Below are 26,645 nucleotides of genomic sequence, written 5' to 3'. Positions count from 1 at the left end.
GGCGTGTTTGTTTGAACATGTTGTGTGGTTTCCACCTCAGGTGAAATGTGACCATTACTGGCCGTTCACGGAAGAGCCCATCACTTATGGAGACATCACTGTGGAGATGATCTCGGAGGAAGAGCAGGATGACTGGGCCTGCAGACACTTCCGGATCATCTATGTAAGTCATGAAGCACAAGTTCAGATGCTGTCCCAGGATGAGGGAACCCTCCCCACCCAGGTGTCAGGAGACCAACCCACTATCCAACAAGATCATGAGCACTTCAGGCTTTGCAACACTTCTTCCTTCAAGAGGAAAAACCCACTTTCAACATCCTTGTTTCCCATGTCATGGAACCTGGTGGGATGAAATGCTGGCCTGCAGGGCCTGAGGGGATGGGGAGAGACGGCCCTGCCCATGGCAGGTTAGCCCAGGGCAGTAGAAGACATGTGGGCCTTGTTCCCAGGCCTGACTGAGGAGGGGCATGCTCTCATGACTTATACTAACCATATGTGAGTATAATTAGCATACGCAAGGCACACTTACCTTTTAGATTAAACACTTAAACCATGATTTATTAGTTTGGGTTTTGTTTGGTTTGGCTTTTTCCCCCCTTATTTTGTTCTGGTTTTGTTTTTATTATTTCAAAGGTACTTCAGGGCATTTTTATTTTTATTGATTTCAGAGAGGGAGAGCGAGATAGAAATATCAATGAGGAGAGAGAATCATTGATTGGCTGCCTCCTGCACACCCCCTACTAGGGATCAAGCCCGCAACCCAGGCATGTGCCCTTGAGCAGAATTGAACCTGAAGCCCTTCAGTCTGCAGGCCGACACCCTATCCACTGAAGCAAACCAGCTAGGGCACTTCAGGACACTATTAATCATGGTCCCACATCTCTTTTGAAATGCCATTGATTTCTGATTGCTAGGTTGTCAGCACAGTCTGTTCCTCCCGCCACCTCTCTAAGGACAGGCTTGAAGCATGTGCAGTAGGTTCATGTGCAGGCGAGGTGCAGACATCATCTGCAGAATAATACATCCCTGCTGTATTCTCCACGTGAGATAGCCCAGAAAATAGGAGGGAACCTATTTTCCACTTGAACACTCCCTGCTGAGAACCAAGTTTAATAGGAGAGTCCTCGTTAAAAACGTGCTGCTTAGAAACAGCCCTTCCTAACCGCTGTGACCAAATTCACCTTTGTCTGTTTCATAATACTGTGAGCTAAGAATGAGTTTTATCCTTTTAAATGTTCAAAAAAAATCAAACCAAGAATGATATTTCACATGAAATACTCTAAGGAGACATCCATAATCACTCCGTAAGTGATTCTATAATCAAAGGTCAGTGTCCATAGATACCATTTTGTTGCAACACAGCTACATGTGTGTACATATTGTCTGACTGCTTTTGTGCCCCATCCAACTGGAGTAGTTGCAACAGAGACTGCAGGACCTGCAAAATCTAAAATACTCTCATCGGCCCTGACAGAAAGTGTTTGCTCACTATTAATATAGACAATGGAACCGAAGAGTGTCCATGTCCATACAACATAAGCATTCATTAACTACCCATTTATTGATATTTAGAAGAGATAAATCACTTCTGAGCCACGGGTAGTTAGCAATGGTTTTGGCTACGTTGAGAATTTAGGCAAATCCCTATATGACAATAACAGATTGTCCTTCATGCTGGTCCATTGCTTTGAAATACCCACCTCCTCCTGTTCCCTAAGCACATTCCTATGCAGTTTCAACTCCAATGTCACTTCCTTTGTTAACCTTCCCTAGTCTCAAGGGACCTTTATCCCTTTTCTCCTCTGTTCTGAGTCTCATGGCTATTCCTCCATCACAGTACACTGTAGATTATTATAATTCTCTCGCTGCAAGTCTGCCTCCCCCAGTGTGAGTTTTGGAAGCAAGTACCCTGTTTTAATCATCCTTGTAAATCCACTTAATACATCTTTGTGGGGTGAACAAAACAGTGAATAAATCAATGATTTCAAAAATAATAAAGCACTTGGAAAGCATCAATAGATTTCCATCAGAGAAAATATTTGACTATCTGAATGCAATTGAAACTCTGCTTTCTTTCTTGGCAATTTCAGTGGGAAAGCCATTGGAAACTATTAGACAAATACAAAACAAATCTTTCCCTAAGTTTGCACCTTGGGGGGAAAATTATAGAGCACAAAATAGGGTTTGTTCCCTTGACAGGGAAGAATGACATAAATGGTTGCATAGTCAATACTATGCTTCTTGTCCTTGGTCTTAAATGATGACCTTTCAATGACAAGCATGTGAATGACTCAGAATATAGAAATAAAATGTTCAATAATGTTTCCTGGTAAGGTGTTTATACAGTATTTATAAGCATGAGGTCCCAGAGTGCCCTCTTTGGGCCATAAACAGACAAAAATCTGAATTTTAAGCTCCCTCGGTGAAGGATAAATTGCTGAAGAATATTGTGCAGTAGTAATGAATACAGTTTTCTATTTGTCTCATATTTTGTTTACAGCCATCCTTATCCTCTCCATATTGAAATGTGGGAACTTTTAGAGTACAACAAGGTAAAATTACATAAGTGATGAAATCAGGGTAAAAGAAATTTTGGAAAGTCTAAATAAGATGTAACCCGAAGGAGGAAAATGACCATAACTCACAATTGTCGCTTTCCGCTACTTCAAACTTGGCATGAACTGACTAAGAATTAGAGAAAAAAACAACAGCACTAACCCCTTCGTGCTCTTGATGAGTGCTTGCTGCTCAGCTGGCAGGGGTCACCCTGATACCAAGTCCCCTGCCTTGCTGCTAGAGAATGATTTAAATGCTTCCTATTTTTGAAGGATCTGGACTATTTTACTAGGGTAGCTGCATACATTTTCAGATCAACTGTAATATGTAACACTGTTCAAATCTTTGTGCTAAGCCTGCCATCAGCATTTGAAAAGAATGAGCATTTCCATGAACTTTTCTGGGCAACTAAAAATATCTAGTGATTGCGTATCTTTAAATCCTCATGGTGTTGAATAATTATGCACATTTGATTATGCTTGGGTTACTTGCTTGCCATACTTATTGTAGACAGCAGCGATGGCAGCCAGCATTTTGCAGACTTCCGGCTCCGTGTGTCTAGGAAAGAGCCCACAGTGAGGGAGGCTCTGGGTACAGCTGGGGGTATATGGCCTTAGGTGCTGAGGGGACAAAGGGTCTAGTAAGTGCTGACTTTGTTATATTTACACAAATCTTATTATATATTTGTTTTCCTACTTCATTTATGCATTTATTTCTACTTATACAAATTTTACTCCGCCCAAGACCACTGACTCTTTAGAATTCATTTCTCTTTAATACCTGAACCTAAATTTTAGCTCCAAACTCATAGCCAGGCCAAACTCTTCCAAATGATGATAGAGTTTTTCATTCATTCAGTGGGTGCTAGGCTCTGACCAAGTTTGAGGGAAGGGGAATGAATTCGTTCCTTGTGAGGCCTGGGTTTGGAATACTGATAACAAGATCAATCATTATGCTTATAAGTTAGTGAGGACTAAAAAGAGTGACTTTTGAAGGATCCACATCCTAATCAACATTTGCTCAGTTCAGAGGGAATAGTACAGGAGTGGGCAAAAGTAGGTTTACAGTTGTTCATATGGAAAAAGACGTGCAGGTGATGATTATTACAATAGCTCTATTAACTCAAAAGAATGTCACAATGGCACGTAAACCTACTTTTGTCCACACCTGTAGAGTTGACCTATGGGTTAATCAGAACAGGACAAATATATAAAACATACCCCTGTACTGGGATTCCCAGAACCAATCGTCCAACTGCCCTGGGCTGCTGCAGTGAGTGGCAGGAATGATGTAGAAGTGGTGACGATAACAATAGCTCACAGGTACCGTCCTTCACAAATGAGCACACTGCATCCCCACAACAGCCCTTGTTACAGGTGAGGTTAACCTGCAACATCTGGAAAGACCCTTTTTAGATATGAGACCACTGGTGTCAGTGAGTTTGCCTTAGGTCAAGCCTGCTAGTATCAGAGACCAAGACAGGGATGGTTAAATAGGTGATTTCAGGAATAAGGACCGCAAGATGGGACAGAACAAGGAAGAAGTCTCACACAGCTATGAGTTCAGCTGAAGTCCAGCGTCAGTGAGGTCCCAGGGAGGGTGTTGGGGTATGAATGGCACCGTAGACTTAGTTGTCCCACCTGCCATAATGGGGCTGGCTTTTTGTACCCCGTTATCAGCCACTGGTTAGCTGCGGAATGCCTGGAGCAGGAGAACATAAGGTCTTGGGCATTTTTCAGAAAGGCAGCTCCCCTGGGTGAGGGGCAACTCTGAGAAGGGTACAGCTCTGTGCTGGGAAGGGGGACCCAAGGGGAACCAAGAGCACCTTCCACAGTGTTTAATTCATTGGCCAAAGCCGATGCATTTGCTAAATTGCTAGGATGCAAACCCTAATCTGTTTAAACTCCTATCTCTGCACAGGCCTGGATTAGCCCATTTATCCTACTATTTGAAGCTTTATACATTAGTATGTTTTTCCCAGGTCCTGCTTTGTGCCAGACACAATGCTCAGATCTGGAAAGGGAAGTATTCAGACCAGGAGTGGAATGTGGCTTTACCTTCCCATGCCATTCACCTGTGAGCTGCAGTGGCGGCCTGGGCCATCCTGCCACGGGGCTGAGAGATTAATACTCGCTTTGCCTTTTTCTCCTAAAGGCTGACGAGATGCAGGACGTGACGCATTTCAACTACACTGCGTGGCCTGATCACGGTGTGCCCACAGCCAATGCTGCAGAAAGCATCCTGCAGTTTGTACACGTGGTCCGACAGCACGCTACCAAGAGCAGAGGCCCCATGATCGTGCACTGCAGGTAACGTCATCAAACGCAGTTTCTGTTAAGCACCACGACCTTGGTTTTGTGTAAGGGAAATAAGTCAGTCAGAGAAAGACAAGTATCACATGATCTCACTCATCTGTGGAATCTAAGGAACAAAATAAACTGATGAACAAAACAGGTCCAGTGACATAAAAGCATGAAACAGGCTGACAAATCTCAGAGGGTAGGAGGGGGAGTGGGGGGCAAAACGGAGGAGAAGATTAACCAAATAATGTATATGCGTTTATGCATTACCTATGGACACAGACAATAGGGTGGTGAAGACTAGGGGTGCGGTGGGGGGCACTAGCAGGGGTCAATGAGTGGAAAAGGGGGACAGTTGTAGTACTTTCAATAATAAAAATTTAAAAATAAATAATACAATGCTTAACAAAACTAAAATAAAAAAGAAAGAAAAAAAAGTCTACCAGTCCATTAACTCCTGATCAGATTGAATTAATAAAATGAATTATGATTTTTAAAAAATTTTTATGATTAACTCAGGTCTTCCTAGACACGTTATTTACTTATAATATGGCCATCTTATATCCTCTAAGATAGATATTATTATTCTCCTTTTAGAATGAAAAAAGCTGAGGAGTAGAGAGGTTAAGGGGTTCACACAAGTTTATGCAACTCGAACCTGGAGGAGTTAGGGTTCAGGCATTCTCCACAGCCATGACTTTAAGCACTGCATGGTCTTACCCGATCCTATCAAGGACTCTGAGTGGTTTGTAACATGGCCAAATGCAAGGTCAAGTTAAAAATAGCTAACCACAGCCCAGAATAATATAAACAGACATAAAAGCCAGGTGAGGGAAAGGAAAAATGAGAACGTTCAGCTCATTGAGATAAACAGAATTGCTATGATTGCTTTTCAAGATTGCCTTTAAATTTCCAGATAGTTCAAATGAAAGGGATCCTTATGACCTACTGTATTAGCAAAAATCGAGGACCCTGCTAATTCCTTATGAGAAGGGTTATCTTTGAACTTAAGCTTTATTCCTACCAAGTGAGCAAAGCTTCACCAAAATCCATTGGTGTGACATATTGTTGTAAAATTTTTATGCAATCTCTGAAGAGCAGGGGCTATAAATATGCTCATATTGTATATCAGAGAAGTAAGATAAAGATGTTAGAGGAAGCACTGGCAGCCATGTCAACCTAAGCAAAACCTATATAATAAAATGCTAATGTGCAAATTGTCCCCTCGACCAAGAGTTCTACCGGGAGTTTGAGTAGGAGGTGGGGCCGGCCCACCAACTGCCCACGGCCCCTCCCCCTGGCCAGCCCCACCCCCGATACACCCCCTACCCGATTGAGGGTGGGACTGGCTGGCCAAAGGCCCATGTCCCCTCTCCCTGGCCAGCCTGACCTGATCAGCCCTGATCAGGGCAGGCCGGTCGGACCCCACCTGTGCACGAATTCGTGCACCAGGCCTCTCGTAGATCTGTAATCCTGGACCTACCTAGCACCTGGGCCTCTGTGAACTAGAATGAGTAGGGTGTGTGTGTGTGTGTGTGTGTGTGTGTGTGTGTGTGTGTGTGAGAGAGAGAGAGAGAGAGAGAGAGAGAAAGAGAGAGAGAGAGAGAGAGAGAGAGAGGGAGAGAGAGGGAGAGAGAGGGAGAGAGAGAGAGAGAGGAATATGTGTCTCCCTGGATAGAAAAGCTATCAAGTTTCTGATCAGGGAGAGGACCCTTGCTATCAGTCCACCATATGCATTCACAGGTTAAAAACTTTGCTTCACCAGATGAAAATGATCTAGTCTCACAATGGTTCCTTCCAAGAGCTGAAAATGAAGCTGCTCAACCATGTGGTCAAACTCACGGTTCCTTTCACAGCAGGTAGCAGGGACGGTTCTGGATGTGACTTTACAGGTGTTCACCAGGGCAGAACATGAGATAAGTCCTGGGTGAGAAGGGTTGTCCAGTACAAAAAGCAAACTAGGGCTCTGAGCTACAGGCTTTTACTGTTGGATTTCTCTCCCAGCAAGTTCTGCGTAGAAATCAATTTTGGCTTCCTCTTTTCTCACTTATGATAATCCAGAGTTTGGAAACACTTGGCCCTACACTCCGCATGACTGGAAGAAAAGAAGGGCTGACTTAACATGTAAAACTGTAGGGCTGACTTAACATGTACAACTGTGCTGGGCAATTGGTCAGCACAAATCACTCCACTTCCCTCTACTCTGTCTGGGCACTAGGATTTGGGGGCCATAATGAATGGGGTCCAAATATTAAATTTGATTTTGAGGCAACTACCTACAAGATTACTGAGGGATGGAAGCAGGCCTAGAACTCACTGGAAGGGAGACGTGCTGTAAGGAAGGTCTGGAATGGTGAACTCAACCCAGGGTTGAAGGCACACAAATTGGTCTGGCCCCAGAGCTGGAGCTAAGGAGTGGGCATCTCAGCTAGACTTCTGAGCTGGGTGTGAGGCTTAACTCTGAGGCTACTCAGAAGACTGAAATTGTATGTGTCTGGTTCCCCGGGGGAAGGAACCAACTCTCTCGCCAGGTCCATGGGCACTTCTTACCTTTCTCAGGGAGCAGAGAGCTCCAGGTGGAGGAGAGAGGTGTGGCTCAGACTAGTGCAGATCCATACCTCTTTTTTTCTTAATCCTCACCTGAGGACATTCTTAAAGCGAGAGGAAAGGAGAGAGAGAGAGAGAGAGAGAGAGAGAGAGAGAGAGAGAGAGAGAGAGAGAAAGATGAGAAACATTGAGTGGTTGCTTTCCATATGTGCCCCAACCAGGGATCGAACCTGAAACCCAGGTATATGCCCTGGTGAAGAACTGAACCGGCAATCTTTTGATGCACAGGATGATGCTCAACCAACTGAGCCCCTCTGGCCGGGCCAGACCCATGCCTCTTTAAGAGCAGCAGCAGTGATGGTCAAATGTGATATTAGAAGACACACCAACCACAATTGCATGGTTAAAATTAAGTGGAAAATATTCTCAGGAGTTTAGCCTTCCTTTTTTTCTCAATGGTGCCACCTGTTTTGTTTTTTAATCGCCAATTTGTTCCCCACTGTGTGGAAGCACTGTGTGAGTAACGTGCTGTCTGCGCACTCTTGCAGCGCTGGCGTTGGCCGGACGGGAACGTTCATCGCCCTGGACAGGCTCTTGCAGCACATCCGGGAGCACGAGTTTGTCGACATCTTAGGGCTGGTGTCAGAAATGAGGTCATACCGGATGTCCATGGTACAGACAGAGGTAGGGATGTAATCAATCGGTATCTATAAATTTGACCTTGATGAAAAAAAAAAAACTTCCTATTATTTCATCTCCTGTTTCAGTCTTGCAGCTGCTATTTCCAATTTCTTATTGTGCACATTCGAACTGCTTCAAGGTACAGGAGAAATATTCGTTTCTAAAATCCGTTCAGTGTACAGTGCTTGCGCTTTTATTGGTGTCATGTGCCCTTATAATTGAGAGCACAGGGATCTATCCATAGGACTAAAACATCTTAGAACAGAGTAAGAGTTCAGGGCAGCCAATCTGGGGAAATGCCACCGAGTGGACTCTGTGGGACTGATGTGATTTCACCTGTATTTGAAATGTCAGATTTGATTCAAAAGTTTGTCACTAGTTTGTCCACCGTGTGAATCTCTGTCCCAATTCACTTTAGATAATGATCAGGGGTTGGACTCACACTTTCTGTCCCCCCTTATGGTTTTAAGGATCCGCAACCTACCAACACTTCCAATTCCCTTGACCTAAATGAATGGCTTTAGCATTGTAACAACATGGCAGCATCCCTAGAAACATCCATCCCTCCGTCCCCTCCCTCCTCCAGGTCCCCTCCTCCTGGAAGCCTGGGAATGCACATGGGCTCCAGTGGCAGCCTGGGGCCAGCAGACAGCCTCACACCACCTCACAACCACAGTGGGTGTGCATCTGCGTGGGCCTCAAAAAGCAAGCATCATCGCTTGTTCATAGTCCTAGTCACCCAGCCCTACCCGAAGCTTCTCAGCTTCAGGTGTAGAGTCATCTCTTTTTTTGAAGGTGTTTGTGTGGGTGGAACAGAGTAGAACACATCCTGGCCAGACTTCTTACTCAAGTTCCAAGGGATTGAATGCTGCCTTGGTCTCTTGGTCTTCCTCGTGCTTTTCATGCGAATCACCACTAGATGTCAGTATAACTCAAAAGCCTGCAGTAATGTCTTAGGTTTCAAGGCTTGGGGGCGGAGGGGAGGGGGGGGGGGGGCGGTGTCTCCTTCATCCCTTTGACTTCTCTCCTGCATCCCCACTCCCATCTGAGCAAGGCTTGGCACAGCCATTCCAGTGTGTTTCTTTCTGAGCCAAAGCAGGATCATGCCACTGAGGAAAAGCAACCCATTCACATTCAGCTCTCAAGCGTGATGAGGAAGTACTCATGCATGTGTCCTCCCTTCCTTAGCCCGCTCCCACCCAACCCTTGGCTTTTACTGCTGTGGGGACATGAACGTGGCCTTGTTTAAAGTGCCCTTGGTTTCCCAGAGAAGCCTACTACCTAATGAGTAAACAGTGCTTCGTGGATCGGTCCATATTTTTGGCTTTCGCTTCCATAAATTTATATATCCTAATACGTGATTAAAACTCCCCATGTGTGTATTACTCCCCAGCTTCAAAGGGCTGCTCCTTATTTTAAGTATTTTGGATTTGATCAGTTGTCTGCCACAGTGACCTAATTTATAGCTTTTAGAACTTTATGGACTTTGATTATAGCCTGTTTGCTTTTGACTTTCCCAGTACAGAGCCCTAATCCCTTTTTAAATACTACCTTCCCCTGTCAGACCCTCCATCTGATTCCACGCCAGGATCTTTCTCCAGGTGTGGTAATAGCGCAACACGAGGGCGGCCTTGTGCCTCTCCCCAAGGCTGAGAAAACGTTGTTTTCCCCCCGAACTTTCTTGCCCCAAACTTTGGATGTTTGGCTTCTTTGTTTACAGCAGCATTTTAAGTTGTCATCTCTAGGGAAACAGTCTTTTTTAAGGATGATATCCCTTCCCTGAACTCTGGTGGGAAAATGCAAAGTCAGCAAAAGAGGCGAGGTCACTGCGGGTTACTTATTTTCCCCAACTGCTCCAGCTTCATTCTTGAGTTCTCTCGGGATTTTGCAGCGGGTCTTCTCTAGTTCAGCTATTTATTTATGTTGCAAATTCTTGTCCATTTCCCTTTGTTGTTCCTCGTTGTTGCCCTCTTTGCGATGCAACCTGTATTTTGAATGTTAGGATTTTCCCAACATCCTCCTTGAGCCCATTCACACCCCAGTCCTGCTGCCTTCTACTTTGCTGCTGTGAATAAGTAAAGAGCAGAGTGGAACACGATTTTTCTTCAGCTTTCTCATCCTAGGACACCCTGTGACACTAACAATTTTCAAGAGGCCGGAATGATCCCCAGCTGATTTCTGGCTCTGTGTATGTCTATCGACCACCTGCATATATTGTGTACCAGGCTTCTTCCCGTGGCCCGTTGCTTCCCATCACCTGGATTCCATCACCCAACCCCCTTCTAAAATAATGTTACGTACTTTCAGTCCTCCCACAAAAGCAGAAGGTGCATAGCACCTAGTCAGGCTGGGTGAGATGCCGTCCTCTCCCCTAAAAACAAGTAAATACAAAGAGTAGAAGTAACTGATTATGTTGGTCTTGTCCTCAGATGCACACAACCTGTGGCGTGGGCTATTTTTAACACGCCCTCTTCCCTTTTCTCACCTGTCCAACCTCCCCCCACCCGCCACCCCCTCCCACGGCTGCGCCAAGAGCAGCAAAGGGTAAAGAGAGTAGGGTTGTCGGGCCAGCCCCCTGGAGAAGGCCTGGGTCCCGCATGGCCACGGCACAACTCCCTTTGCCTCTCAAGCTCCATTCCTCCTCTGTAAACCCTGAATGACAATGTTTGCATTGTGTGAAATGACAGATCTAGTTAAGTGCTTCCAACTGCAACGTGCCACGTGTGGAGGGCATGGGCCTCCCTGGGGCTCTCTTCTATTGTTATCAAATGCTTGGTTTGATTTTCTTCTGATGGGCTTTCGAGGGAGGTCAGGTAGGCTTTGCTTTTGTAGCCTGTCCTGACTGGGGCTTAGATTTCTCAGGGACCTCAGGGACCTGCCCATAAAGAGTCTTTATTTACTTTTCCTGTGGTCTAGCTACTTTTTTTTTTTTTTTTTTTTTTTTTTTTTTTTTTTTTTTTGAGGCAAAGTTTGGCCACTGATTAGTTCTGGGTTGAGAAACCAGGTGACCAGGTCTCTGCCTTATTATGCCCAGTGCTAACACAGCCCTAGAAGCAATGGAGTGATGTGCAATAAGGAGTGAGGGGTAGCTCAGTTATTGATGAGATACTATCACTAAATAAGGGCCTATATTTTCTCCCACTCTCGTTGAAAAATACAGGTGAGCCTGAAGAATCAGCCCAGTGAGGTTCGAAGTCTTATTAACCTTACCTTTTGTATAAAGTTGTCATACAAAATGCTCAAGATCCTGTGGACATCTTGACTGGTTCTTATGGAAAGGTTATTTCTAATGGTATTCCGTATGGAGACAGTCTGGGAAATAAAGAGAAAGGAGAAAGATCACGATGTTACCTTGATTTTATGTTACAAAGACAGCTACTCTCAATATTTCAGCATATTTCATCCCGCCTATGTGTCCATATGCTCATTTTAAATTCTGCTTTTTCACTTAATAGTTTCCTATGTGTATTATCCCAAATTGCCCAAAATTATATAAATTTTATTTTAAAGACTGGATGTTTTATTATAGATATACCATTGATTACTTAAACCATTCTTCTTTGTACAGAATATTAAATTGGATTCTTTTCCATTTTATTACTATTATCTGTGTTCACAATGAAATTTTTAGCACTTTATGAATTATACCTACACTAATAATATCTAAAAATGACTGCTTCAACAAACTTGTCATCATTATTACTTTTTTTCTTTAGCTTTGGTCAGTTTATAGATGAAAGACAATTGTTTTAATTTACATTTTTATTACTTGGCCATTTTTTGCATGTGTTTTAATATTTCCTCAGTTTCCTTCAAAAACATTTAATAGGCATTAGAAGTAAAAAACACATAGTCCACACCTTCCAAGAATATTTGGTTTGGTGGTCAATGTATTTTATTTATATATTTGTCCATGTAAGTGTTTGTTACTGCTTTGGATGAATTTTAAACAAAAATAAAGGCATAAACATTGTAATAATTCTAGAAAATATTTTCCTTCCAGTTTCTAGTTTTCCCTTTATATTACTCTTTTCACTTTTAAAAGAAAACATACAATAGGTTGAAAATTTTATTTCTAATTTATTCCATGGCTTTGAAGTTTAGAAAACCCTTTCATAAAGTAATCAGAGAGGAATTAACCTATATTTTTCTTTATATTTTTATAAGTTTAATTTATTAAACTTCTTGGAATTTATTTTGGTATATTGAGGTGATAGACTTTTTTTTTTTCAAAATAGTCCATCATATATACATTGAATATTTATTGCCTTTAGCTCTATTATTATTCAAAATATTTTTTCAGTTGATTCTCTTGGATTTTCTAGTTACAAAATTGTCTCCTACCTAATAAAAATGTGTTCTTTTGACATCAGATCATAATATTTAACACTGTCATAATATCAATATACTATCTTTGCACATGTTTGTACAAAAAACATCTTGCTCTGACACATGGCCTGGCTTCTGCTGCAGGAGCAGTACATTTTCATCCATCAGTGTGTGCAGCTGATATGGACAAAGAAGAAGCAGCAGTTCTGCATCAGTGACGTCATCTACGAGAATGTCAGCAAGTCCTAGTCAGAATCCAGAGCAGTAAGTAGGGAAGTGCCCTTCGAGGGAGGGACATGATGGGCTACAGCGAAAGGTAGCAGCAGCCACTTGTCTGACTCTGATCCCACAGAGGTGGTCAGGGGAGGTGGGCACAGAGAGGCAGGCACTGTAGCAGGTCTTAGTGCTTCAGGGGGCCTTGGTTGGTGGGCGTGGCATGAAGGCACTTTGGCAGCTCATGATCATTTGACCTCATCCCTTCCACCCTGAACCTTAAATTACTCTGATTTTGGCTCTGTGCCTGTAACATCAGGATATTATCATCCACCCTATTTATGTAGACATTTTGTGCAAGTTGTTTATTGATTACAAAAGGGTCATAAAAGGACTACAAAGCAGACATGAGCTGGAGTGAACACCCCAAAGAAGAAAATATTGACAGTAGTTCAGGATAGCAGAGTCTAGAAACACCTTGATCTTACCCATTATAAGCACTTACTTGAGAACAACCTGAATACATTAGTAACATAGTCAATGTCATGTGCTCAAATTTCGACCAGAAGGTCAGATTTTAGTTGTGTAAGTAATTGGCTTAAGTAACAAGTAATCTGCCCACTCAACTCAGTAAGCAGAGTGTGGACTGTGTCTGAATGTACTAAGGCGGCAGGACCATGGAATGGGTGGGAGAGGACAGGGTGCATTGTGGGAGAAATGTGGAAGAAGTAGTATTTGGACCACTGAGTAGCAGGATTGTACTAGCTTTGTGCCTTTATATCCATCAAGAAAGAAACAGAAAGCACAAGGAGGCAGGAAGGATAAAGAATAAGGAAAGAGAGCCTGGCCGTTGTGGCTCAATGGTTGAGCATCAACCTATGAACTAGGAGGTCACGGTTAGATTCCTGGTCAGGGCACATGGGTTGTGGGCTTGATCCTCAATGGGGGGCATGCAGGAGGCTGCCAATCAATGATTCTCTCTCATCATTGATGTTTCTATCCCTCTCTCCCACTTTCTTTCTCTCTGAAATCAATAAAAAATGTATTTTTTTTAAAAAGGAATATGGAAAGAGAGAGAGACAAGTTTGCAGGTAGAGGGAAAGAGGTTCAGGTCCACAGAAAGTAGAAATCACACAGAGAAAGCTGCACAGATAACCCACGTCTGCCCGGGCTGTGGGGTGAACGTAATGAGAGCAAGTGGTGGAGTCAGAGGAAGGGGCTATACTTCCGGCCACAGGGCTGTTGATGGGCAGCTTTGCCCTCCCAGCCTGCTTACGGTTTCTCTCTCTCCTTCACAGGACAGGACACGGTGTGCGCCCATCCTCCCTTGCTTCCAGAGTTTTGGGGGGCCCTGCTAGCCATTTTGCTAAGAGGAGCCCCTGCTTTGTAATATGTGGCCAAGGAGATCATGTATCTCGTAGAAGCACCGGGAAGACTTAGCCTTAAAGAGCCTACAGTGTCTTTTGGACTCTTTCACTTCTGGACATTTAATAACAAACCAAATCCAATGGAACACCTGGAGGTCCAGATGCTCTGCCAAGGGCAGGAAGCACAGCCCCTTCCCACACGGTTTTGCTGGCCCGTCTCTGCGTGGGCTGAGTCTTTTGTTGCTGTTTTCAAGTGCAATGATTTTTGTCTGTGTATGATTTCATCAGAAAGTTGAATTGTTTCCTGCTCACACAATTGATCCAGCCCATAGCCCAAGAAGGAAAGGCATTGTTAGTCTAAAATTATACCTCATTGTTAGAAAGAGGCATGGCCACATATAAAGAAATGGTGATTCTACTTCAAGAAAATTGAACCAGCGATACCTGCACCCCAACACTGAGCTATGGGATCAGGAGCAGGGAGGGTGGACTGGCCAAGAGAGAGAGGTTCTACCCAGAGATCAGCCACCTATCTTTTCCAAGTACAAAAAGCTGGAATTCAGCTTCAAAGTAGAGTAGAAAAAAATATTTAATTCTTAATTGTTCTAGTTCTTGATGGCTTTCTTCCGTATTAACAGTCGAGTGTTTCTTCCTTGGCCTCTTGGACTACTGTCGCCAGCCGGGTTCTTTTCCCACAAACCAGATCTGATTCGAAGAGTTTTAAGTCTGACTCTTCAGACTCCGTAGCGGTCTGAGCAAGCTTGGTGCCTATTCTCTGCATTGTTTTTTTCATACCTGGGGAGCGATTTCTGTGAGAACTACATCGGATGTGAGAACCGCTCTTTCTTTCCCCCAAACAGCTGGGAATTTCTGAAACTATGGCAATGAACTGCAGCACGCTAGGACACTGGCTGCCACCTTTTTTTTTTTTAAATTGTCAAGTGTCACTGTGAATATCAACAGAGATTTCTTTTTGTTTTCTGGTGTTTTTTGTTGTTGTTGTTGTCAGTTTCATTTTAATCAGTGTAACCAGTAACATTTTATCCCACTCTTTAGAGTTTGTGTAATTCCAGTACATGATTGTGTATTGTGACATGAACGCTGTCAAAACGGACCCTGATGGCACCGTGGAGCCTGTCCCTTTGTGTCCCTGAGGAGTAAGAGCTGATGGTGTGCAAAGGAAAACCTTGTGAGCGGAGAGGAAACACAAGCCGGCTGCTTCCTCGCGGAGGTGTGGCCGCAGCGTGCGCTTGGCCAGGCTTTGCCCCTCTGCGTATCAGATCAGTGCCCCTCGCCCTGGCCTCCCTCCCTTCCTGATCATCTTCATGGAGCCATGAGCATAGGATCAGCTTAATATTTCATCAGTGACCTTGGTGATGGTGAAGGGTGCCAAGTGAACAGCTCTGCACCCCACCGTCTTGTCACTGAGAGGACCTGGCCACGGCAGAGCTTGGCGCAGTTCTCGGCGAGTCCTGGCCAGCAAGGCGAACCTGAGCCTCGCAGGGGAGACGGCGGGGGTGCCCATGGCCTGCGGGTTAGCAGCTGGGGCTCCCAGGCCTGTCAGTTACACTCGCCTCCCTTCCTCCCCTCCTCGCCTCCCTGCGCCACCGCCTCTTCTCTCCTCGCCCCTTTCTTTCCCTTCTTGGACACGTGAATAATGCATCACTCTTCTCAGGTACACACACCGCTAAAGCAAGGTGGCACATGTAGGTGTGGCATCTGTAGATTTTTCACACACAGACAGGTCCGGAGGGAAGTGTGCCACCTTGGATGAGCCGATAAGACGCCTGGGTGTGCTGGAATCCATTTCCAATTTCCGTAGGCGGGAACATCCCTTCCCCTGAAACTTAAAGCACGTCATAAATATTTCATGTTTTTCTCCAGCACCCCTTCGGGGAGGGATCAAATAGTACCAGATCGGTTTTCCCAAAAGAGGAGATGAAGTATCCAGACTTGAGACTGAGGACTCGGAGTTTAGATGACAGGAGGGTCACACTCCAGCACTTTTCTGGGTCTCGTTCCTCAGGCTCTCTGTCCATCACTGCCCCCGCCCAGGCACACTGCACCCCTCGATTTGTGAGCGGGTGGTGAGGAAGCATCTGTCTGTCAGAAGACTTGGGTTTTAAGCTTGACTTTGGAACTCCTCTCTCCTGAGTCTCAGTCAATAAACTTCTGAAAAACCTAAAAACAGCTCTGTATTTTGAGGGTGTAAAGAATATCAAATGTAATAACCCCCCAAAGGCGGGGTTATTGTACTTTGTTCTTTCATGGATCCTCAGGCCACTCTAAGCAGCTTAATTTCCGCCCAGGACTCAATGCTAAGCATTCAGAGGGGCGGCTGCTGTATTAGGAATTAGTTTTAAAAAGTCATCTCCGTACTGTTTTCACTGAACACAGAAGCATTGGCCCACACGGCTCCTAACAGTCTACAGAGTGCAGAGCCAATTTCTGAACTTAACAGAAAACTACCATGAGGGGCGATTTACAAATTGAATAGTTAACACCAACATAGCCAGCACTGCACATTATATGGTTTTATTCAACTTGAAAAGGAAAGGAAGTGATAGAGGACAGCATTTTTTTTTTTTTTGGATAGAATGCTAATTCAGGTATTACAATTTTCCACTACAAAGTCGGCATTGCCCCTACCTACTGCCCTAAATTTAAAATTACAAAAGTTAGTAAGATTTCAAAAATCTCTTCTAAAAATCTATCTAACCTCTTACAAAACGTTTAACCAGATTTTATCGGGTCTCTCTTTTTCTAAAAGCTGTCCCAGCCCCTTCGTGCGTTTCTGAAAGAAGTCTGCGGTGACAGCAGGGAGAGTGGGGGCTGGAGGCCCTGGATCTGGATTTTTTGCAGACCATATGATAGCTGCTTGCTAGAGGCCTGGGCCTTAGCCAACGAGTTCAGGTTACTGAATCCAATCTCTAAGAGCCAAAATCCTCCCTGCTTTCTAGCAAGGAGGCCTTCCTCTCCGCCTCAGGAAACGTCTGATGTAATGCACTTCAACTGAGCTGGCTCGTTTCCTAGCTCACAGATCGCTGGTCTGGTACTTGGCACGAGCTCAGAGTCCAGAGGCCATACCTAGGACTCAACACAACACCCACGTTGGCCAAAGGGGTTATAAAGAAACAAAAACATAATGCATGCAAAGACGGCCAACTTCTGCCCCTGATTTCCTAACAGCCCGTGTGGATGCCTTTGAAGGAAACTTAAGCCAGGCCATCGCTGGTGCCTGGCCTTCCAGAACAGCAGGACTTTGTGTTCCGTTTCAACTGACGCTCATCACCAGGCCTGTTCCTGGTGTCACTCCCTTAAATGCTTAGCTCTGGGAGTTCCATTCTAGGAGGGACCTGAACGAACTGAAGGTTGTCCAGGACAGAGCCACTAGAACCCTTAGGGATGATGTTGTCCAGGACAGAGCCACTAGAACCCTTAGGGATGATGTTGAAAACAACAAGTCATAGTGACAGCATGTGGGAAAAGTGAGGGTGTTCATAGGGAAATCATCTATTCAGTCAGTCAGTCATTGTACAAATGTTTGTTTACCTAATCATGGTGAATGAATGAATCCACCAACCAATGAAGGAGCTCTTCACTTGCAATATACTAGGCACTAGAAGCACAAATGGTGCTATGTACTGATTTTTTTTAATGTGTTATGGAATCAGAGTTTCGTTGCTGTTTTTGGAAGGACCAAAAAAAAACAAAACAAAACACATCAGTCTTTTTCAAGACTCGGTGCCTCTTCCTTGATGAGAAATTCCAAACTAGCCTACCCTCCTACTCAAAACACTCCCTTGGCAGATGGCTGATTCTTTCCTACTGAGCACTTCCAGGGTGTGGAACTGCCACCTCACAGGGCAGCACATCCCCTCATTTGTCAGAGAGCATTTCCTCCTGTCTACGCAGCCAAGCACTTAACATTGAGGCCGTGTGTCCATGCTTCTCAGGGCTATAGGCTGAAACCCAAATCTACTTCCCCTTTTGGTAAAAGGGCAGGTGCTGTGAGCATGCCACTGCCAGGGCATGAAATTTAATAATCAAATTAAAGCTGCCCAGAGCTTTAAACAGAGGCCTGGTTTTTCTTTTAAGCATTTACACCTGACTCCCAGGGGAGACATGGTGGGTGTGTTTTTTTCTCCTAATGCGATAAACTCTTTATATGCATATTCTCTTAATTTCTTAAGAGTAGGCATTTAGCAGAAGAAGAAATGGAGAAGCAGTTAGGTTAAGTAAATTGTAGCAACCACTGGGGATACCCACCTAGCTCTGTCTAGCCAAAATATCCCTTTTCCCCACTTCATGCTGCTTCTCATTCATAGTTCCCATTGATGAACTAAAATAGAATAGAATAGCTTCATTTTAGGTAATGTGTTTAATAAAAAGGGTCGTTTTCAATGCTAGAAATATTACATTTCTAACCCTTGAAGAAAGTAATTTTACTTAACATCCTATGCCAGGGACTGTAGGCGGGGCCGGGGTACGAAGATGGATGAGACCGGGTCCTGACTTTAAGGAGTTGGCATCCTCATAGGGAAATCACGGGCAACAAAGTGTTGCAGATGCTGTGACAGAGACACACAAAGCATCCCATGGACGCCCGAGAGAAGGACGGCGAGTTTCTTCTGGAAGGTCCAGGAAAGGCTGTCCTGCCACAATCAAGTGTGAAAGACTATGGAGCCACATTAAAGAACACCAGCGATGCACACTCATTCCTGCCGTCAGCACACACTCACGGAACACCCACCCCTCGGGCACCGGGCCCAGCGGATGACCAAACCGTCAGCCCTGCCTGATGAGGCTGACGCCAGAGTGACGACTTCTTTCCAGGCCTCCCCAGATGCTCATGTGTTACTCTGCAGACCGCCCCCCTTCCCCCCTTCCCTGGGTTTACTGTGATTGCAAACCTAACAGCGCACATCGGGGCCACATCTCCCAGCCACTTGCGTTATTTCTGGCAAGTGGGAGGTAAGGTAAAGTAAGACTTCACACCCTGGCCCCTCGCCCCTGCAAGTCACTCTGTCTCCTCCCCTCCCACCCCCAAAGACATGGTGGTGCCACAAAGATGGAAGGAGCCTGGGTCCCTGAGTCACCCGCAGGAGGAAGACCTGCCTGCTGAGCCACGACGTGATCAAGGAACGCATTTCTGTCGTGTTGGCACTGAGATGCTGGTCTTGTCAGCCCCGGCCGTCAGTCTGCCCTTAACTAATACGGCCGCTGAAGGACACCTTTACAACCAGGTTCGGTCTCAGGGACAGTGGGAGTTCTTCGGGGCAGTGGTGTGTGACTATCCAATAAAATCCCCAGAGAGCAGGTGAGCATTGAAACAGATCAGAGCCAGGGTAACCCACAATGCAAACAAGGACTCAGGAAAAGGCCACAGAACAATGATGGTTCTTTGAATAAATAAACTTTTCTATTAAAATATATGCAGGCTTCTCCAGAAGTGGATTTCCTCCAAGTTGGATCTCTCCTTCTCTCTCTCTCTCTCTCTCTCTCTCTCTCTCTCTCTCTTTTTCATGTCTCTTTCCAAACCCCATAATAAGACCATTACTTAAGAAACTCACTAGGATGTCTTAGTCTTATGCAAGGCTATTGGCTCTGAATCAGAGTCCCGGATTCCTATGAACAATAGGCTCCACAGTGGTTTCCCAACAATAAAAGCCCAGGAGGCCAGGAGGCCAGGAGGCTTGGCATGTGGATGCAGCTGAGCGAGCCAGGTCTTTGGCTTGTGTGTGTCACGGTGAATTCTGGGGCAGTGGATAGGACCTCAAAGCAGCTGACACAAGCAGGTCTGAGAACACCGCAAAGTCCAAGGGCTGCTTCAGCGAGGAACAGTTAACTGCCACCACTACAAATACAAAACAGAATGGTCTTGGAAGGGTTCCTTCACGTTCAAAACCAAACTGGGTCATGTCCTCCCTTAACCAATGAATGTGGGCAGTAGTACCGCGCAGGGCCCAGCAGTGGTGCAGAGCAGAGCGGTTTAGAAGACTCTGCCCCTGATTGAGACTCAGTCATCTCATCTGTGAAATGGACTTAGTGATGGCAGCTTTCTCATAGGGCTTTAAGAAGATAAAACAGATAATGTGTCAGGGGCTGAAAACAATATGTGGAGTAACATATTATATTACATGGCTCCCCCAGTTCAAGCAAACCTCCCACCATCTCCAAGGGCCATCTTGGGATTTTGAAGAAATTTCATAAGAGCATCTGAAGCTGGTCCCTGAGCGGGACTGGCTCAGTTTCTTCATGGTGACACCTGAAACTCCATCCCCCCTGATGCCCACAGTCTCAGACCTCAGAATAGAAAGCAGGTGCAGCCTGTGACCCAGCATGGACTCTGTGTCTCAGGCAAGTGGTGTCAAAGCAGGAGCAGACCCTCTAACCCAGAGGCCTGGGCTGCCCCGGCCTGGCTTTCTGCTTCGACTCTACCACCAGCTGCATCAGCCCTGTGTGAGTTTCGGGTCCCGTGCTCATGAGCCAGGCTAGAGGGTTTCCCAGCAAAGCAATGCCAGGGCCTGAGTCACATTCAGGGAGCACCACTGAATCCCTCTGCGCACCACTGTCCTTGTTCAAAGGTGGGAATAAGAAGCGCTTCCTCCACAGGGTTGCGTTGGGGTGACGTGTAAAGCCCTTGGCGTGGTGCCTGGTGGTTTGGGGATGCAGGGTGGCATCCTTGAAAAGCACAGACTTTTGAGTCACAGCATCCAGTGCTTTGACACAGAGGTGTGTTTCCTTGAGAAGTCGCCTACTATCACCCACAGAAAGAAAAGAAAAGGCGTATCTGCCTCGTGGAGCTGTGGTAAAACGCAGAACTGGCTGTGTGAAGCACTCGCAGAGGCCAGGCATCATCGGCACGGAATAAACGATGCAGGATTCTCTGAGTCTCTCTCGGCGGTTAGACCACCACTCCTGCCCGCTCATCCAGCACCAAGACAACCCCCGAGTGAGCATGCCCGTTTCTCGCGGGATCCCCCCTGGGAACACTTACAAGCATGGAGCACGCCGTCCATGAGGCCTGCTCCCCAGCACAGTGGTAACCACCTTCCCTGCTAAGAGCTGCCAAACCTGGAGTCAGCAACTCGGTCAGAGCGGCCTCCCGTGCACACATCTGATGGAGTGAGTTATGGGGGACTCATCAGCCTCACAAATACTAAAAGAAGTGGGAAGCATCCAAGTGATTCCAGATCGCTATTTTAATTTGCATTTTGTAAATCCATTGCGCTGTCACCAAGGCATAAAATGAGAAGTCATTTCCTCATTTTTTTTCTATGGCTGCAAGACAAATGAAATGAATTACCCAAACGTCTAAATGCTGCCCTGTAAGATCAGTTGTAGAGAAGAGGCAATGAACTGAACGTCTCTGTGCTGGTTTCCTAATGTAAAATGTGTTTTCACTTACTGGCTGCAGGATGCTGGGTTGCTAGATCTCCTCACCTTGCGCAGGGCTGCATTTGTAAGCTGGACTGCAGACCGTGGCCACTGCCTTAGCCTGTGGTCCCATAGCTCTGCCGCTCTCATCCAACACTAGCACAAGCCCTCAAGGAGCTGGAGACCCTGCCATTGTTATGTTTACCGAATAAGCCACAAGTAGATTAACACAGCAAATGCGTGTCTATTCCTGGTTCCGGCCTGGCTATCACGGGCAAGATTGGCACCAGAATCAGCTAATTTTTGGCCCTGATTTATTAGTATTTTATATAATTTTTACTTCAAAGCATAAACGTGGATCTCTGAGAAGACATGCAAAGGTAATTTTCTTATCTCAACCAGGTGGTGCTTTGAAGCGGAGGTCAGCCCCTGAAATCCCCTACAGTGGTCAATGGCTATTGAGACTGAGAACTGCATTTCCAGGTCTGATGTTGCCATGGATGGTCAGCTCCCCATCTACCTTCATGGGCTTGGAGGACCTTCACGGAGGCCACCTGGTGGGCCGGACCAGTGATTTCCCATGGGGCTCTGCCCCTTCAATGAGAGAAACTCTGATTTTACCTAATTTATACAGTGGAACACTATATAAAAGTCACATGTTTAAAAAGTATTTTCTGCTTAAAACTTTTTAACACACTAACCTATGATATCTGAGAGAAAAGATTTGTAGGCTATATAGAAGTTCAAGGGAATCGAATCTAAATTTAGTTGTCCCACTTGCTCTGTGACTTTGTATAAGCTCCTTGTATCTGAGTTTCAATTCCTTCGTCTGTAAAAGTGGGGATATCTGTGATATTCTCAGCACACATAGTTCAGTTCTTGTTTCCCTTCCTTTGAGAAGAGATGGGAGGGCAGAAGGCCTTATGTATTATCAGCTAAGAGGAAGAAATGTTGAAATGGGACAAGCTGTGAAAGACCTATAGGTACTAATTTCTCATCATGGGTGCGTATGTGTGATTCCTTACTTTTCCATGACCTGAGACTGTGTGCTCATTTGTAGGGACAGGAATGACTGAAGTCAGAGAATCTGTGTTCCTCTCACAGCCAGGTTTGAGGGACAGGACTGCTGCCAAGGGCAACCTAGGGCAGCCCCGAAAAGAAGCAGGAATTGGGCCACGTGCCTGGGACTGGTCAGGAAGGACAGAGCCCTGGTGACTAGCCCAGACCAGGACCATCTGGGCCTGGCAGGAGTCCTGGTTCATTGCCCACCTCATCCCAGCACCAGGTAAAGGTGATGTGCCTCAGGCTCTTCAGGCAGCAGCTCAGCGATTAAAATACCTCAACTGATATAGAAATTCAGATTCAGTAGGTACCTCAGCTGCCTCAGAGCACCTAATAGCCATATCTTACTAAGCCAATTCAGAGTCTAACAGTGCAGTGCTTAGTAATTCCTTTTATCTTACCAGAATTTTGCTAGCTTTTCATTTTATGACCTTTCTTTTACAATGTGATGAGATAAACCTGAACATTTGGGTACTAGAAGAAAGTTTTGCCCTGGCTGGGTAGCTCAGTTGGTTAGAGCATCTAGGTTACAGGTTCAATCCCCGGTCAGGGCACATACAATTACAAGAATGAGCCAGTGAATGCATAAATAAGTGGAACAATGAACTGACATTTCTCTCTCTCAAAAAAAAAAAAAAAAAATCAATAAATTTAAAAGATAGGGTTTTTTTTTGTGGGTTTTTTTTTTTGTTGGTTTTTTTTTGTGTGTGTGTGTATGTTTTCTGGTAACTGTAACCCCATCCACCAAAAAAAAAAAAAAAAAAAAAACACACACACAAAACTGAGTTTAAGGCAACTGGCTTCTTCAGCTTCTTTCTTGTCCTCAACTCTGAAAACAAAAAGGAACAAAGGACCCTGGCTAGTTGGCTCAGTGGGCAGAGCATTGGCCCACAAACTGAAGGGTCCTGGGTTCGATTCCTGTGGAGGGCATGCATTTTGTTTGCAGGCTTAACAACCAACCGATGTGTCTCTCTCACACCGATGTCTCTCTCTGTCTCTCCTCCTCCCTTCCACTCTCTGTAAAAATCAATAGAAAAATATCCTTGGGTGAGGAGTAACAAAACGAAACAAAAAAAGGAACAAAGCGTCCAGGAAAAAGGCTGTAGGGTGATGTGGGAGCAGGTCTTAGAGAGGGGATTAAGAAATCAAGATGAGGGGGAAAAAATGGGTAGGAGAAAAAGATGTGAGTACAGACTGAAATTCCTGTCTCGAACCAGAACTGTTAAAGGCATGCCCTTTGGGAAAAACTAAATGTCATAAGTATGAAATCACAGCTTCCAGGAAATCAGCAGTGCTGGTTTTGGGGTGTACTTTTGCCTCAGGAAATCAGTAAGACTAGCACGAGGGGAAAGTAAGGCAAGCTGCACAGTTCCTTCGATTGTACGCTCCAAGGGCAGAGGATACATTAAGGATTCTCTTCAATGTCCAGTTCTTAAGCAGATACTTACTAAACGTTTATTGAATGAAAGTTGTCTTCTCCTACTCAGAAGCCACCAGTCGTTATATAAACGCCTTGAGCACACAGCTTTGTAATAATATTCCTCATGCAAGCCTCCTCATGCAAGCCTCCTCATGCAAGCCTCCTCATGCAAGCATTAAGAAAGTGAGAAGACCCAACCTTGGTGAGATCTCCACCCACCCACCCCCCAATGCAGCCTCCACAAATTTAACCTTAGAAAACAAGTGAATCTCAAATTTTCCTAGAGAAAAGTATAAAAGGAAAAGTTTTAGTGACTAGAGTGTCTCCCACGTTAGCTTCCCACGACTCAGTGCCTCCTAAGGGGTGGGGGATGGGGGAAATGAAATTCACTGCTCACCTTTTATAAACAACCCAAGACTATAATCCTTGGGATAAGGAAACTCAACAGCTCTTTGCTTGGGGACAGTTCCCCAACTGCAGTGCAGCAACGGGATCCCAGCAGAGCAGCTTAGCCCCGCTGGACTGAGGAGTACAGACCAGAGTCCAGGGCCCTGGAAGTGGCTGGGATTCCCAAAGAAGGGCACCAGAGTGGAGGCAGTTGTGCAGGGAGAAGCCGCAGAAATCTATAAGTGAATCCACCCAGTTCATGTAGAGCAACATTACCCAAAGCTTACCAGGGAGTGGCTGCTACAAGGTTGAGAGTGGAATAGGACTACCAGAGGTGGCCGTGCTGGGGGACATTCAAGATTCAGCTCAGCAAAAGTGAAGAGACCTGCTTCAACACCTTAGGCATCCAGCCGAGATACAAACCACTCTGGGAATTCATCCAGAAGAGGGTATCCCTTAGAAGTAAAAACTCCACAGTATGAACTGTTTTTGACAGGTACAGACAAAGCCTAAAATCAAGCCTGACCAGTTATGCAGAAGAGTTTGTAGACAGAATCCCATCAAGGTGACAAGACCTTTTAAAACACATTGCACTTACCATGGTCCATCCTAACACAGCATAAAAGCAAAGGTGTGCAAGTTCAAAGTGATCAGCCATGTAGAACTGCTTGCTAGAACAAGAATCAATACGTTTCAAAGGAAGATAATATATTCTAGAGCAGTGGTCGGCAAACTGCGGCTCGCGAGCCACATGCGGCTCACGAGCTGCGGTTTGCCGCTCTGTTGACTAATGAGTTTGCCAACCACTGACCTAGACTCTTGATTCCAATAATTACAGGCTGTTGTTGTTCCTTGTGATTAAGCACCTATCCCAGTGGTCGGCAAACTCATTAGTCAACAGAGCGGCAAACCGCTCGTGAGCCGCATGTGGCTCAAGAGCCGCAGTTTGCCGACCATTGTTCTAGAGTATCTAAAACATATCTACAACGTCAAATATGTAATACAAATGATTACAAGTGCAAAGGACGAGGAAAACTGAGCCCCATCGTGAGAGAAGAAAAACACAACCGATGAAAACTGAGCCTGAGATGGCCCCAATGCCAGATTTAGCAGATGAAGATGATAAAGTAGCCTTAATGGTTCTTCATTCTATAAGCAGCAGTTGGCTTAATCATGTCGGCTCCAGTTACCCGTTGGTTTGGTTTTCCCCACGTTCCCGGAAGCAGCTTCGTTGTGACCACCCAGAAATTCAAGGACCAGCTGGCCGGCATGCTCTCCCGGGAGGTCTGAGTCCCAGCTCTATGGATCTGCTGAGCTACTCTCTCAGTTGAAATCTTTTCTGAATTCCTGAGGTAACAGCACCAGTCAGGTTGTGCCCCCTTCTCAGAGGTTTATTTACCAGCTGTGGGTGGGCCTTTCCTCCAAATCTCACAGGCACAGGTGACCAAAACCCTCAGACTTCTGGATCCAATCTCTGTAGGGCCTCTCCCTCAAGATTCTAAATCCCACCCATCCCAACTCTTTTCTTTGTCCCCACAGCCCTGAGGGAGGTAACTGCTTCCTGCAGTTACTACCTCTGTGATGGTTTTCTTTGGAATTTTATAGTATAAAGACATAGTTATAGCCCTGAGCGGCGTGGCTCAGGGATTGAGCATTGACCTATGAACCAGGAGGTCACGGTTCGATTCCCGTCAGGGTATGTGCCCAGGTTGCAGGCTAAGTCCCGTGTCGGGCGTGCTGATCAATGATTCTCTCTCATCATGGATGTTTCTCTCTCTCTCCCTCTCCCTTCTTCCTCTCTGAAATCAATAAAAATATATTAAAAAATATGGTTATAAATTATACCAGTTCTTTTAATATCAGATATGCTACATTACACTGTTTGTTTTAATTTTTCTTTTGTCTCATGCTTACCTCCTCAGATATTTTTAGTAAGGGCTTAGTGATAAATGTATATCAATGCTTATGAAATAAAAAAGATCTGCAATAATTCTCCATCATCCTTATGTTTGTTTCACTTTATCTTATGAAGATATTGAGAAATGGAAAATGGAAAACTCCCATATCCTTCATGATTTGGGGAGAATTTCCTTGTCTATAAAATACAATTCACAGAGTTATAATAGATATCTAACAAAGCATTTCTGTGAAGCACTTGGTAATCATAAGTGCTATGTAAATTTGTTTTTATTACTGTGACCAACTGTGACTAGACAGTAGAAGGAAGAGCTAATGAAATAAGAGAGGTGAAAAGAAGAGAAACAATTGAAGAAAGTATTCTAGAGTGGTTTCTACCGACTCAAAAATACACTGAAAATCAGTTTTAAAAATATAAGAGTGGGCCTCTGTGTTTCTCATTCCATTCAACCTTGATCCCCAGTCTACACACCAAAGAATCACTTT

The 26,645-nt window shown here is 45.0% G+C and overlaps 1 protein-coding gene across 1 annotated transcript in view; it reads left to right on the top strand.

Annotated features, from left to right (window-relative positions):
- Window positions 1-16,176, top strand: part of PTPRO (protein tyrosine phosphatase receptor type O) — a 213,447-nt gene extending 197,271 nt beyond the window's left edge. Inside the window, exons 23-27 of the mRNA XM_080663098.1 lie at window positions 41-163; window positions 4,711-4,865; window positions 7,952-8,087; window positions 12,558-12,677; window positions 13,925-16,176. Coding sequence (XP_080519224.1) covers window positions 41-163; window positions 4,711-4,865; window positions 7,952-8,087; window positions 12,558-12,662 — 519 coding nt within the window. The 3' untranslated portion in view covers window positions 12,663-12,677; window positions 13,925-16,176. The remainder of the gene's footprint in view (window positions 1-40; window positions 164-4,710; window positions 4,866-7,951; window positions 8,088-12,557; window positions 12,678-13,924) is intronic.
- Window positions 16,177-26,645: the final 10,469 nt, after the last annotated feature.

The sequence above is a fragment of the Plecotus auritus genome (assembly GCF_963455305.1).
Source record: "Plecotus auritus genome assembly, chromosome: 3".
NCBI lineage: Eukaryota > Metazoa > Chordata > Mammalia > Chiroptera > Vespertilionidae > Plecotus > Plecotus auritus.
This window is presented reverse-complemented; position numbering and strand designations above follow the sequence as displayed.